A 15,303-nucleotide genomic window follows, 5' to 3' on the forward strand; every position below is an offset into this window, starting at 1 on the left:
TAAACTCTCACTAATAAAACACCCTTTAATCAATCGTATGGTGTTTTTGGTTGTTTCTGGTAGCCAGGGTGGGTCCTCAATTTTCCTCGGGTTTACAACATTGTTTGACAGTTACATACGTTTTTTGTCAGCTGGTGTAAAGTGGCTTCATAGTGCACACTACAAGACGCCTGTACACAGAGTTAACACCTTGTGTTGTTTTGTCCATTCAAATGTATTTCCATTGAAGGAACCTGGTGACCGACTTGTATTTATAGCAGTTTTAGTGGAACTTAGTATGACGCAGGGCAGAAAAAGCAATGTTCCCATACAACGAAACTCGCTGTCTATGTTGGCCCGATGCACCGTCGATCCACTTGTTTGCCCCTGACTGAAATATCTCAACAACTGTTCAATGAATTGACATTCATGGTGCCAAGAGAATTCACCCTATTGACTTTGGTGATCCCTCAACGTTCATTCTAGCGCCATCGTGAGGTTATCATTTGTGATTTTTAGTGAAACGTCTCAGCAAATATTGGATGTATCGACATTAAATGTAGCGTCATCATCATTTCATTCATTGTGAAATCCATTTTGAGGGAAACGTATTTTGCTGTGGATTATGTTTGCTTTTTTTTACAAATACATTTTAAATGAGTCAGCGGATGTCCACGTATAGGGAGGAGGTCGGAGTGGTGGTTGGGTTAAAAAAAACACACCCAACATCCTCCTCTTGAATTTGATCAAAGATGAATTTCTTAATGTAGGAAAGAGGGCCCTGAAGAGTCCACCTCAGCTGTGTCGACCCTCCTGCGTGCGTTCAGGATTGCCCAGTTAACAGTTACATTAAAGCAAGTTTCATTTGAAAAGTTTGACACTTCAAATGATTCCAACTTTTGGAATTTCAATTGACTTAAATGGCATTAACTCTATATTAAATGCTGCAGGTCCAACCAGATAATATTGCAATGTTTTTATGTGTTATGCCACGGATTGCACTTCAAGTTCACTAATCTGTGATCTATTGTGCTTTATCGTCAAACACAGATATGCAAACATGTTCACTTTGACAAACTGAGACAGACGCACTAAACACACAGGCTTAGACAAAAGTCATCTTTTTGTGTCCACGCTGCAAGGCCCCTTAAGTGGCACTAAATCTCTGTAGCTGTCAGGGTTATCAGGCAGTGGGTAAACAGACCACTGTTTCAGCTCAAAATATGTTGAAATTTATGGTGGTTGCCCAATAGGTTTGTCAAGGTCAACTTTTATGTTCTGTAATCAACAAATTATAGTCTGTTGTGTGTCACAAACACGTCTCTGCTCTGGAGCGCTCTGTTATAGATGGGGTTAGTAGCAGTAGAACAGATATGTTCTTGGGGTTTACTTAACAAAGTTAAACTATGAATATGTTGCACAGAAAATAACTACAGCTCCCATAAAAACATTAACAAATTAATGTAATGTAAGGGTTAAGAATGATTTGTTTTTCGATAAATCAATGAAGATTATCTTTATTATTAATTAATTAATCTGTTGTGTATATCTGTGATTCATTTCTTGATTGATTGATGATTGACAGTATAATTTGTCTGAAAAAAGTAAAAGATATAGTGCAAGTTGGCATCTTCAGACATCTCGTTTTGCCTGGCTAACCATTCGAAAACGTCAGATTTCAAAAAAAATGTCTTCTTAAAAACATGATTACTTGATTGATGATTGATCAATTGTTTTGGCTTTAGTAGTTGTTTTGTGTCTGTGGTCGTTTTGTGTCTCTTTGTAGTCATTTTGTGTCTCGATGTGGACATCTTAATGTTTTTCTCTCGATGTTTTGTGTCTCTCCCGGTGACTCCCTGTCTCTTTTAGTGATCATTTTGTGTCTCTTTGTGGTTGTTTTGTCTCACTTTAAACTTATTTGGATCTTTTTGCCCCTTTTTGTAGTCGTCTCTTAGTCCTTTTGTGTCTCTTTGTAGTCATTTTGTGTCTCGATGTGGTCATTTTTATGTTTCTGTAGATGTTTTGTGTCTCTTTGTAGTCGTTTTATGTTTCTTTGTGGTCATTTTAATTATCTCCCTGCCTGGTAAGTGTCTCTTTGAGGGACATTTTGTAGATGAAGACCAGGGGAGCTCCTCACACTTCTGGCCCTGGTGCTGTGCCCGGTAGGCCCGGTAGTTATCCATCCACCCTAACACACTAGCTAATACGATGAACCTGGTAAACATTTGTGTTAGCATTGTTATTGTACATATTGAACACTAGCATGCTGATGCTAGCATTTAGCTGGAAGCACCGCTGTGCCTAAATATATCCTCACTGAGCTGCTAGCATGGCTAGCATGACTCTTCTTGTTAACATTGATTCATGCTCAGGTATTAAAGGCCTTCAAAGATAACCTCGTGCCAAAATATTCTCCAACAGAGCACCACACATTTACGACACATAACACATGTAAACATCCAGACCTGGCATGAGTGTGCCGTTAATGAGTACTTTAGGGAAAGATGAACTCTCACAGTGTTTTGGGCAGGTCACAGTGGCCTGGGGTCATTATCTGTTTGCTCTACCCTGTTGTTAGTGAGACCATTTATAGACGGTCTTGTTTAGGCGCTCTGACGTAAGTATAAGGACACAAACACAGATGAGCGGAGGGAGCTGGGGGGGATGCTTACATGCTGCCGACCACCACTAGACAAACACATGCAGGTGGACACACGGCCACCTTTTCCGTGACTCAGCAGACAGACGGTGTTAAGTCAGCCTCTTCTCAACCTCTAGACACTCACGTGTCATAGTGTAGTGTATCTAACGCTGGATGGTGGAGACGCTGGAAAATAGTGTGGTGGAATAGTTTGGGATGATCCAAGTGGAAGAAATGTTCATTAGCTTTTACTTGTACAGCTCATGAAAAGCCATCTGGTGGGTCTGGCCCTCAGCTTATCTGCCCTCGTGCTTTCCAGATGTTTGTGGCAGAACTTGTCTACTGTTGTCAACTCAGCACAAGCCTCTCTGTCCGATTACAGTGATAGCTGGGATTTACGTAAAGCGCAGTCGATGCATCGTAAGGGAAAGTAAAGAAGGGCAGCAAATGAGTCAGGTTAAAAAATGCCCACAAACACGGAGGTGAAGCAGAGTCAGAGATGGAGGGAGCTCACGGAGGGTTAACTCAGAATGCTAGCTGTGTCACACAGACACATAGCCAGGCTGCAGAGAAGAAGAAAAAAAGGCAAACAAGACTGTGGAGGCACGATGTGTCTGTTGTCCTCCCATTGGCTCAGAACAGGGAGATCAGGTCCAATGACTTGGATGGAGAGGGACACGCAGAAGGCAAACATATCAGTTGGATAATACTAGAACCAAATGTGAAAGGCAAAAATGTAACATAAGCTGGAGTAAAAAGAGCAAGAAATAGTGCAGTAAGCGTCCCCCTATTTCTTCTATCATATAATAATGTGATTATTGATTATTGCTCTTAAAATATTTGTCCCACACTGTATGTGGTAATGCCTTTAATTATTAGCCCAGAGACCTTTTTCTGGTTCATGTCAATGATGTTTTTTTTATCACTCAGGACTAAAGCTTTTACAGCAGTAATATTTTGAATTGCCGTCCCAATTTAGCTTTATCGTCCACAGCTATCTCTCTGTTGCTGTTTCTCTTTTACCTGCACGATGAGAGCTGATGTTTTGCAGGTCAATGATTAATAACCACAGACGTGTGTTTATGAAACTGGGTGCTGCTGATGAGGCACATATGGGTCCAACTGAATATTTGCAATCTGACTGCAGTTAACCACAAGGATATGAGTATGATGTCACTTATCTTAGTCGTTCCTTCGCAACCTTTAAGCCAGTAGTTTAAATACTTCATTCAAACATGACCTGCCAATATGTATGCTAATATGGACTAACAAAGAAATTCCCTATTTACTATATGAACTACGACCATCGTAGTTCATATAGTAACGTGGGGCTTTAATGTCGCCAGTAGCGGTTATGCCTTGTCATTTGCACTCTGTGGGGGACAATGGCAAGCAAATGAAGTGACTTATAAGTAAATAAAGACTTGAGTCACTAATGCTTAAGCACACAGTGGTATTTGTACAACATTAAAATGTGAAGTCTGCAAAACATTTTAGCCGTCTGGCACGTTGCCTGTTTAAACAAGGAAGTTATGCTGGAAGACTTTCTGGAAAGTTCTCCCATCTTAAAAGATAACCACAGTTGAGAGCGCTGCAGACGGCAGACGGCAGACGCTAAGAGCGCTGCAATGTCATCGCTCGAGGCAACTCCTCACCATCTCTGTACATCCACGAAAAGAGCCGTGATCTCTCTCAAAACGGAAATAATTTCAACAATTGGCATCACCATTAGTCACTTGGACACAAAAGCATGGGAACCCTAAGAGTCTATAAATTTGGTCAATGATTGAAAGAACAGGCAGATCTTTGTGTATACATGCATTTAGGGATGTGTGTTGTTTGTTGTGTTGTGTGCCTGATGAACAAGTGTTTGAGGTTTATATTAACAAATGTAAATTGTTCGTATGATAAATCGGGTTGAGCATCTTTTCGCTAAAAACGTGACCAGGTGAGTGTGTGTATCAGCATGACTTAGTTAGCACTGGAGGGGTGTTCTTACTGTATGACTTTCTGGGTGAACCCAAGAGGAAACACAGCTGCACAATTACGCGAAAAACCCACACAAGCACACATACCGATATATTTCAAATATCCTCCAGATTTAGCAAAGTGTGCACTGCAAACCACTGGTATTGGAAAACAAAATCACAGCCATGTAACTGGATTCACCTTGAGGATGTAGAAGATCATCTCCCACTAGTAATGCTTTCCTCCTGTATACTGCGTGAAAGAGCATCTGTAATAAGTAGAACAAGTTTTGTTTAACTTATTGTCAACAAAGATTATGGGAAGATGAGACTATTACCAATGCTCGTTAGTTGAATCAGAATAATTTCTGTGTTCTGCTCATCGTTTACAGTCCGATGACCAACTTGAGATACAAGACATGGCGTTGGAATTGAGATCATTTTGAACCAATACAAAGTTACATAATTATCGTTAGCTGGCGTTGCGAATTTTCAGGCGGCGTTCACTTTTTCGTGTCATTCGGAATTTTTTATTTTATTTTTTTCGCAACCATTCACGTCTGTGCATTGACTTTGCATGTAATCTACTCGCGCGAATAATTCGCAACACTTTTGGTGTGAACGCAGCATTGGACACCAAAACTAATTGGTTAGGTTGTAGTCTGCAAGACTGCAGATAGAACCTGTTCATCATTACAATGTGTCAATGTATTAGCTGGTGACAGATCAGTACAATTTTAGTAGTTGACGTGAAAACCAAAAAAAAAATGTATTAATTACTGTCATGATGATGCCGGTTGTCTAAGTGAATGCATGTTTAAAAAGCATGTAAATCTCCAGCTTTGAATGTATCCACTAGTGTCCCTGAACGTTTCCATTGAATATGGGATTTGGTGAACTAGCAGGTAGGTTTCTTATGAGACACAGAAGTTGTGTCAGGCTCCCATTACTAACGGAAATATACAGCAGCCCAAGGTCCATGCGAGTGTATAATATCTGCAGTTTGAACCAGTGCTTGGATGTTCTTTTTCTAAACAAAATACAGATAAATTATGATGATGGCGGCACTTCAATTTCCGAGCCGTGTCTCCCCTGTGGACAGTGTGCAGGCTAAACCACAGGTCGATTGGACAGAACGAGTCTGAGGCACCAGTCTTCTCACACATGCTGAGTCCTCATTGAACCGTGGCAAAACAGGTATGTGGCGTTTTATTGTAAAGCGGTCACATTGCTGTCACTCTCACTCCATTTCCCCCTCCACACCTCCCACTATCCGTACAGAGAAAAGGGAAGGAAGAATACAGAGCACCCTCTTTTTCCACTCTCTCGTTCCTGCTGCTGCACAGTCTGTCTTTGCCATTCACTCCTCCTCAGTGTGGCCTGACTTACTCTGTGATATATGTGCCCCGAGAGGCTTTCGCTCCTCTCTGTCCAGCATTCTTCAATTCTAGTTTGTGCCAAGAGAGGTATGCAGCAAAGAGACAAACACAAAATGGAATCACAACTGTGCACTTTTATTTCATGATGCAATAAGGACAACAAATTACATTTGATGGAAAATGCTTGATAAGGTATACTTGATACTGAGACTTAATAATATGAGGTGTAGGAATATATTGGCTTTGAGCTTGTGATCAATATGGTTAGTTTATGTGATTACAACATTATTCAATATACAGTCACTACTTGTTGCTTTGCCTGTGGTTTGAATGCTTGCTTTTAAATCCAGTGTTAGTACAGTAACACCACCTAGTGGATACAAGTCACATTTCATATTCATTCTTAACATTGTAATATTGTGTTTAGTATGGTCAAGAACTGATGTTTCTATATATTATCTTTATAAAATAAAATTTTCAAAATAAATACATCTGCCTTTAATTCATTATTTGAATTATTTTGCCCATTTAGCTTGCATTCAAATAGGCTGATCATAAATCTCTGATTCTTGTATTTTTGAATGCTTATTTTCATCAAGTCAACCTTTAGCAATATAAAACAGGTCATTCAAAGCTACTACGAGGAACTTTCATTTTGGATTCATTTTGGCGGCCCCTGTGGACAAAATTAGTGCTACCGAACACCCGAGTCCTTTGAAAAAACATCTAATTTTACTGCAGCAGGCTTTCGGCCCCGCACGGACCTGGTTCTGGTTCTCCAGTACCTCCCTTCTCTCCAGCGGGCCCAGCAATACGGCCTGAGCCTCCAGCAGCGTGGTGTCGGCATCGGCTCCCAGAGTGCACCAGGAGGAGCGTGGAGCTCTCCTCCTCCGAAATCGAAGCTTCGACTGCAGTTTGAAGACTGCAGCGAAGCCGGATCTGACATAGCCAAACTGCCCGCTGAGGGTTCACTTAGGTCCTCCAGTGCTAGTATTAGTATGATCCGTATTAGATTGAGATGGTTTTATGCCCAGTTTATAGTTCCTCACAGTAGCTTTAACCAGTATTATCCAAAAACAAAACCCATTATTTACATGTATTTTCTATTGACTGTGGTTATGTTTGTGGTTTCAAAATTGCCACAATGCACGGGTCATTCTGTTGCATAGACAGTCAAATGTCAACTGAGTTTGCAAATGACTTGTGGTCAGTGAGGTGAGCCTCATGTATAGAGGCCAAAGAGCAGCGGACAGACTGACTGCAGCTTTCTACTGACCACCAACCAGACGGACACACAGGGGGCCGGGGAAGTGTTGACCCAGTATCCTTTCCGAGACTTTAATCTCTTCTTTTCAACCAAGTAGATCAACAAGCCCTGGAGCGAAGGGTCACATGTTTTACAGTTAGGCGCTAACAGAACGAAACAGCGTGTGCATGTCGCATGCTGTGGATCCTGACTCAACAAAAATGATTCAATATTCTAGTAAAGGGGAAAGGCATCAAAACTGACAAACCATTGTTCGTCCGCACATCGGATCATCGCAGACTCTCGACAGTTCACAGTCTCATAACGCGCACACACACACACACACACACACACACACACACACACACACACACACACACACACACACACACACACACACACACAGTGGTATCGGCTCGCCCGCTTCCCAAGACCCGATCTACAGACAGACAATTCTATAACTAGCTCCGCTCGCTGACCTCTTCACCTTGTTCTGGTCTACTGCGTTATCGGGGGCTTCTTGATCTCGTCTTCCTCCTCCACCTGTGTGTCTGGGTTGTCGACGTCTGCGCCGCCGGCCTCGCCCTGCTGTTTCTGTCCACCCCACCGCTGCTTGAAGTGGCTGTTGAGCCTCTCCAGGATGTCGATGGAGTGGTTGATGAGGAGGGACAGCCAGGCCAGGCCAAAGAAGATCCACGAGGCCATGAGGACGCTGTACCACTCTGGGTATACTTTGTCCGGATTGCTGTCTGGAAAGGAAAGACTCCGTGAACACAAAGCTGAGTTATCAAATACTATTTTTGTTAAATGCACCTCCGAGGAAAGTAAATGGTCTCGCCGTGGTTACGATCCGTTGGCCGCACCTGCCACGAAGTCTCCAAAGCCGATGGTGCTGAGGGTGATGAAGCAGTAGTAGATGGCCTGGGAGAAGGTCCAGCCCTCGTGCAGTTGGAACACAGTCATGGGCATGACAAAGAAGAGCACCGCTCCGCCCAGGTAAGACACCAGGTGGACGAAGAAGCGGGTACACCTCTGCCGAGAGAAGTGTGCCAAAGAGTACAGTAAAAGTCGGGTTACAAGCCGCTACTACCGTCGGTCAGTGTCCCCGTTAGCTCCCCGCTGTAGCCAGCTAGCGCTCCTACTAGCTCTCAGCTAGCTCCCCGCTGTAGCCAGCTAGCGCTCCTGCTAGCTCTCAGCTAGCCCCCCCCGACAAGGTAGCGGGACCAGCCCCGGCTCGACACCCGACTCGGGCAGAGGGGACGTGGGCAGTAGCAGCAGCAGCGGGGAGCTAGCGCTGTTGCTAGCTTGCGCTGCTGCTAGCTTGCTATAGCGGGGACACCCACCGGAAGTAGAAGCGGCTTGTAACCCGACTTTTACTGTAGCTCCCAGAGCGGCCCGAGACAGACTTCATCATTAGATTAGGTGATTAAAGACCTTCCTCACCCTCCGCCCGGTCCGCACCTCGAGGAAGTCAGAGATGTTCCTCTCTATGGCGAGCATGTACTTGCCCACCCTGTTGAGCACCACCATGTTGAGCGGGATGCCAAACACAGCGAAGAACACGCAGAAGATCTGGGCGGCGGTGGAGCTGGGGCTCATGTTCCCGTAACCTGCAAACATGGAACGCTGTTAGTGCGTTATCTCGCTGTGCTGGAGGGAAGACCTGTGAGACCTTTTCTTTTCATTGGTCAGTCAACTCCTTTTACCGACAGTCCAAGGCTCAGGGGTGAGCCGAGGAAGCATCTCATCTTCACAGAGCTGCGCCAATCAAATTACAATAATGTTTTTGTTGATGATAATCCAAAGTATTATTTTATCCAATTAGCTTTTTATGTTATTCAATTAGTCCTCATTCAGGGTTAATTTTTTGCCATAATAGATCCTGCCCCCGAACAAGCGTCCTCTTGAAATACATACTCAATGAAAATATAGAAATTATGAAAGAGAAGCACTTTTGATTGGAAAACTTCAAAAACACATGCGTTATTTCAATAATAAAAAAAAAGTAATAAAACAGCGTGTGTATGAAATGGTAATTTTCCAAATTAGTCTAAATGAGAGGCTTATTCAGAAAGGAATACAACAAAATTGGGTTCTAAAATCCAGCTTCAGTTATTCCAAACAAAATGAAAACTGTGCGTTGACCAGGTGAACAGCTGACAATATCAAATCCCAGTCGTCCCTGGTGGGCTGCGTGGACAGATCCGGTGCCGGATCAAAGATCTCTTGGGTTTTGTCCCGTGGCGACTAACCTATGGTTGTGACCACGGTGGCGGCGAACACAGCCGAGCTGGTGAACTTCCAGAAGCCGTCAGCCGTGTAGTTGCCTTTCAAACTGAGGCCTGCCTTGGACGCATCCTGGACAACCTGCAACGGATAGAAAATGACAAACTGGGTCATAATGGTCAAACTCAATGGCTTTACAGTTATGTAACTCCTCTACATATTGATCCAAAACCTTTCGGGTCTATTAGGTCAGGACAGTACAGGGGTCTGCATGAGAAGACCCCGCTCAGCACTGTGTCAGGGAGAGCAGATGTTGACACAAGTCTGTTACATAACAGTCTTGAGTTCATCACCAGTGTGGGAAATATTTCCAAAATAAATACATAACAGTCTGAGACCTGTGTACCCACTGGGGATATGTTTGGCTTTCATTTTTTCTTTTTTGTTTGGCTGTGTTAATGTATATGTCAATTTTGAAATTTTGGAAGTAATACTAATCCAATAATACGTCTATAAAAAGTTGAGTAGCCAAAATACACAGTCATACTCTCAGATATGCTCAAAGCCTTCAGGATACACATGTCTTGGCTTCTAAATTGTACTTTTTATTATTTTCCAGCAGGTTGAGCCATTTTCTTATGTTTGCCCTCTGGGGCAAATACACACTATTCCCCTGGTGTCCACAAGGGGCATTGCTGCTGTATCATCTGTTTGATGCAAAGCATCACAATCGACTGGGGGAAAAAAATGTAAAAGGAAATGTCCCACTAGTATTTAGTATGGGAAATATTTCAATTTATGTTTGGTCTTTCAGTGGAATCATGTAAACAAAGCATTATGTAAACAAAGTGCCAAAATAAAATATAAACATATTATTTTAAGTCAGTTTAAATGACGCAGACATTTTGTCCTTTTTAGGCTTAAGTTCATTAATTTGCAACACCTCCTCATCCCAAACAGATATTTCAATAAATGGACTTTATTGAATTTAAAGTGCATCTTCATGCCTTAATGTACATTGCGGACGCACACATATGAATCTACAATGCAAATGTAAGGGCTTTCTCTCATGGCCCGGCAGAATTATCAACAATCTGTTGTTTTACTTCCTCTGCAAACAGCGTGTGCAACATAACATGCTTTATTTATTTTTCCAGAAACGGATATCAAGGTCTAAAGACAATCTCATCAGTTTCCAAGGAAAATATTGCATAACTCTGCTGCTGTGTAAATCAAGTCAGGGCAGAAGCTGGTATTTGCATGGAGTAAGTTTCCTCTGTGCCTCATAATGGACATATTGACATAAGTGACGGCAAATGGCCCTTCATTGCATGGAACTGATTTCCCTTGCAGATTATTGTGTTGCTCTTGTACACTGTACTGCTGAATAGTCCCACTGCTGTTAAAAATCTGTACCCCTCCTGTAGAATGATTTATTAGAAGGTAAAGTAAAAAGCGTATAAAAGTGATCGCTCAAAACGAGTTTTACATGTATTTCAGATTAGTAAAAGTGCTTGTTTAGAGACACAGCGCACAATGTAATCAACTGTATGCCGGCTGCAAAGAGGAACAGAAAAGATTCACAGCTCCGTTCTCCGTGTCTCGGCCTCGCCCCGGGAGAAAGGGGTGAGGATTCATCGACCTGTCATCGTTTTGACGTCCCGCGCCTCACCTGGGCCACCGCCTCCAGGCCTTCTTGGTTCAGACAGGTGTACCTCGTGAGCAGACTCTTTTTCTTCAGCAGCAGGAGGCCGATGTCCTTCTGACCGAGATCCCCCTCCAACTTCCAGAAAACCACCCCGCCGATCAGCACGTAGGCCACGTAGACCGCCCCGAGCATGAGGATGGACGGCACCCGCGACAACATTTCCTTCATACTCATCTTGGCCGCCCTGGTAGAACTCGTCGGATCCAGAGGAGTGAGGGTTTACCTGCTCGGCTTCCTGTCTTCCCGTGCACTGCAGGCAAATGAACCTTCACCCGCGCTACTGTCTCAGCCACTTCAGTGGCCTGTCATGCAAATCTAGTGGAGCGAACTGAGAAGAGGGAGAGACACCAGCACAAGGTTGGGCTGGAGGTGACGACTAAGATGGGTGAAGCCACATTTTTGAGTTTCTGGACAAAATGAGCTATTGTCATGGGGTCATGGAGTCATGGCTGACTGGGGTCCCTTCAAGACCAGGAACAGTAGTTGGTTTGTCAGTTCCATTCAATTTTTTAAGACAGAAAGGGACATAATGCCTAACGGCGGGCAGAAGGCCTCCTCCCGGTTTCCAGCTGCCTTACGGGAATCAGTCCTGTGTGCTCTCAGGTCGCCCCGACAGACACCGGCATCTTGATTAATGTGTTTGCTTTAGATAGCCCTCCGTGCTCGATTCACCGGAGTTAATCATCAGTACACAAACACAGATGTGGACTCATGTGATCAAACACAAAACATACATATATACACATGGACGCTTTGTAACTCTAACTGTTGGATAACAGACAATGCAAAATACATCAACGAGAGTAAAAAATAACAACAACAACAAAAACAGAGTCATAGCTCAGCAGGAATTTACAATTTAACCTTTTGACTGAAGATGGAAAAATAGAATTTTACACTATTTTTCAGGCCATCTGTACATTATTTGGGAAAAACCTGATAACTAACAAAGAAAAAAAATCAGGAACATCCATCCAATTTTGTGTCTGATTGATCTTCAACTGTGATAAATGAATAAATAAATAAAAAAGAATGAAAAGCTTGAGAATAATAAAATACAAATTAAAAAAGTATTCCTAATCTTGATGCTTGAAATCTTGCCATTTTTTGTTGTATGTAGAATTCACATAATGAGTATTAAGCTGATAAATGTGCTACATTTGAATCCATACCATAATAGCCTTAACTACTTTAACTACAAACCAAAGCTCCGCAAAAATGCCACGCAGTCTTCAGTTCTCTGAATTGAATATTTGGCCAACAGAAGAACATTTACACCTTTATGTTTAGGGGAATGCAGAGTGGTAGCAACAGTAGAAGTAGTATTAGTATAGTAGTACAGTAGTAGCAGTAGTAGCAGCATGGTCATGTTAGGGCGGACACAGATGGCAATACTTCCCCAGTAATAAGACTTCTGCTCCTTTCATTGGCCGGTCCAGTCAGAGAGAGTGAAGTTTAAGGTATTTTAAAAACCCTAAAAGATTCAGAGAAAACATTCGGTGCTCTGGTGCTTGTATCTCGTATTGAAACAATTCTTGACAAGGTGAGGCATAATTAAAGCATCAAAAGAAGGAATAAATATACTGGAGAAAATATCTTACAAAAGCAGTTTCTGCTAATAGCTGCCACATCTGCTTTCCTACTGTATGTACAGAATCTCACATGAAGAAGACAATACATGTAGATTCACCATCTACAGTCCACTGTCAGATCTTTGACGCGTCTTCTAGTTTCCTGGTTGACACTTCCTCCTCCTCCTCCTCCTCCTCCTCTTGCTTCTTGAAGCCTGGATGAGTCAGGCCAATCACATGCTCCATTATTCTGGCTGCCATGTTGAGGATAAGAGCAAGCCAAGCCAAGGCAAAGATGATCCATATGCCTGCAATGCTCCGGTACAGAGAGATGTACTCCTTGCCCGGGTCGGTCCCTACAAGAATCAGAATTTTCTTCCTTTAAACATTAAAACTACAACACAGTAAATGTCTCAAAGCATTAAAGGGCATCGCCGTGGTCTTTCCACCACATTAGTGTTTGTTTGCTCTCTCTACTCACCCACCACATAATCTCCAAAACCAATGGTGCTGAGGGTAATGAAGGAGAAATAGAAGCCCTCGCCGAACGTCCAGCCTTCCACATAACTGAATAGCAGAGGAGGGATGACCAAAAACAGCAGGCTGCCTGTGATGAGGAACAAGCTCACGGCCAGAGTCTCAACCGTTTGCTGGGAAAGAGACAGGTGAGGTCCAGAGGCATCAGCTGGGCAAGACACAAAGCTCTTTCCTGGGCAGATTTAATAGGTTTGATCTCCGCAGTAATGGCGAACAAATGCAAAGCAAAAACTAGATGGGATGGGATCACACCAGTCGCGTAAAGTGGGGATGGGGCAATCCCGTCTTTTTCCCGTCAAAACCAGCTCTGCAGTTCACCTGTTCTCCCTCCGAACTTGTCCCACACAGACGCTTGGTCCGTGCCCCTCGGTGTCTGATATCGACGCACGGATAGGTTAGGTTACTTTATTTTGTACCCGTAGGTAGACTTGGCTAGCAATAGAAAGCTAAACAGACGCTAAAGATGCACCCTTTAGCGTCTGTATGAGACTCCAATGCAAACCCAACCGCAACATTATTAGACAGTCAGAGCAACTGACGTAGTATAAAAACCGCTAAGGGCAGGCACACTAAGGCCGCTGTTTGTGTGAAACTCAAAAGGAACTTTGACTTGTTTATACGTGAGCCGTTAGTCAGTCGGGTTAAAGTCAACCACGATTCTTTTCTAACCCTAACTAAGTGGTTTTGTTGCCTAAACCTAACTTCCTGTGAAGATGGAAGTTTATTTTAAAAAGACACCATGCATGTAACGAGAGGAAAGTGACGCTGGAGTGGAACCGAGCGTTGGCGCTGAGGGGCACTGACCATGTGCCGGGATCTGTCGAGTTGGGAGTGAGAATGTTGCTTAAAAGGCAAAAACAATACCAATGTAGCGGGTAATGACTACAACCATGTCTAGAAACCATAGCCCAGATGTTTCAGTAGTGGCTACTGGCTAAAGCGTGCGTACCTTGTGTGGAACAACTGAGACCATTCCCCTCTCCAGTCGACCCAGGTGGACGGTGAGACACTTGCCCAGCTGTTTGAGGAAGGCCAGGTTCAGTGGGATTCCACACAGGGCGTAAAACACACAAAACACTTGACCAGAGACAGTGCTGGGGGAGAGGTTACCGTAGCCTGTGGACAAGGCAACAGGGCTGTCATTACTTCTTCATTAAATCGGACAGTTCAAATGCTGAATAATGTAAAGACACTCACCTATAGTGGTGACAACTGTGCCTGCAAAGAAGAAGGAGCTACTGAAATCCCAGTTGCTGGGGTTCGTCGAGTTGCCCGAGGGATGCACTCCCTTTTCCCAGGCATCTAAAATTACCTGCGAACAAAGAATTGTATTATAATCCTAGAATAAGATCACACTCACCTCACGTATGCCGACGATACACTCGATCAATCCCTTCCGTAAATATCTTGGCTCATGACCCCCCTATTGATTTATCAGGTCAGGTTACTGTAACACCATTTATTGCTGTGCACCTCAGCATAAAATTGATCTTTTCAATTTGTCTGTGATAAGAACTCCCCATTGCACTTATGTGACATGAATTCCTTGAAGAAGAAAAGTCCACCTGAACAAACTTCTCCAAGGCGGGTACGTCCAGGCAGGTGTAGTTAGCCAAGAAGTGCAACTTCTCCACTTGGAAGTGGTTCCGGTTGTTGCTCTCAGCCTCCCGCTCCAGTATCTGGAAAATGGTGGCCCCAACCAGCAGGTATGTTAAGTGGGCCACAATCAAAAGTACTGTCCAGTTCAGTCTGACCCGCACCAACTGGAACCTCGCCATCAACCTCCTGGAGCACCGAAAGGGACCCGAACGTGGAGGCTCAAGGTCAGAGAAGAGGTCAATCCCTTCAGAAAGGACTAACAATCAAAATCTTGATATAGTAAACAGATCCACTGGGTCGCTCCTTACAGACTGCGTCCATTACTGAAGTGTGTGGCATTCTTCTCCGAAAGAGCTAATAGGAAATAGTCAAAAATGGAGACAAAAATATGCTTAAAGTACTCTTGCAGCCAGATTTAAATCACAGCCACATGGAGGAACGGTTGATGTT

General features: G+C 43.5%; 2 protein-coding genes across 2 annotated transcripts; both read right to left on the reverse strand.

Annotated features, from left to right (window-relative positions):
- Positions 1 to 7,634: 7,634 nt before the first annotated feature.
- Positions 7,635 to 11,320, reverse strand: LOC306733279 (potassium channel subfamily K member 17-like; the record flags this gene model as incomplete). The annotated part of the gene is made up of 5 exons (XM_079214489.1): positions 7,635 to 7,961; positions 8,076 to 8,244; positions 8,656 to 8,822; positions 9,465 to 9,579; positions 11,111 to 11,320. 5 exons carry the CDS (start codon positions 11,318 to 11,320, stop codon positions 7,711 to 7,713), a joined length of 912 nt encoding a protein of 303 aa, XP_079070615.1. The 3' UTR covers positions 7,635 to 7,710.
- A 1,532-nt stretch (positions 11,321 to 12,852) lies between these two features.
- LOC306736288 (potassium channel, subfamily K, member 16-like) lies at positions 12,853 to 15,032 on the reverse strand (the record flags this gene model as incomplete). Its single annotated transcript, XM_079217906.1, has 5 exons — positions 12,853 to 13,073; positions 13,199 to 13,367; positions 14,204 to 14,370; positions 14,452 to 14,566; positions 14,820 to 15,032. 5 exons carry the CDS (start codon positions 15,030 to 15,032, stop codon positions 12,853 to 12,855), a joined length of 885 nt encoding a protein of 294 aa, XP_079074032.1.
- Positions 15,033 to 15,303: the final 271 nt, after the last annotated feature.

The sequence above is a fragment of the Taurulus bubalis genome, assembly GCF_910589615.1.
Source record: "Taurulus bubalis genome assembly, chromosome: 1".
Taxonomy (NCBI): domain Eukaryota; kingdom Metazoa; phylum Chordata; class Actinopteri; order Perciformes; family Cottidae; genus Taurulus; species Taurulus bubalis.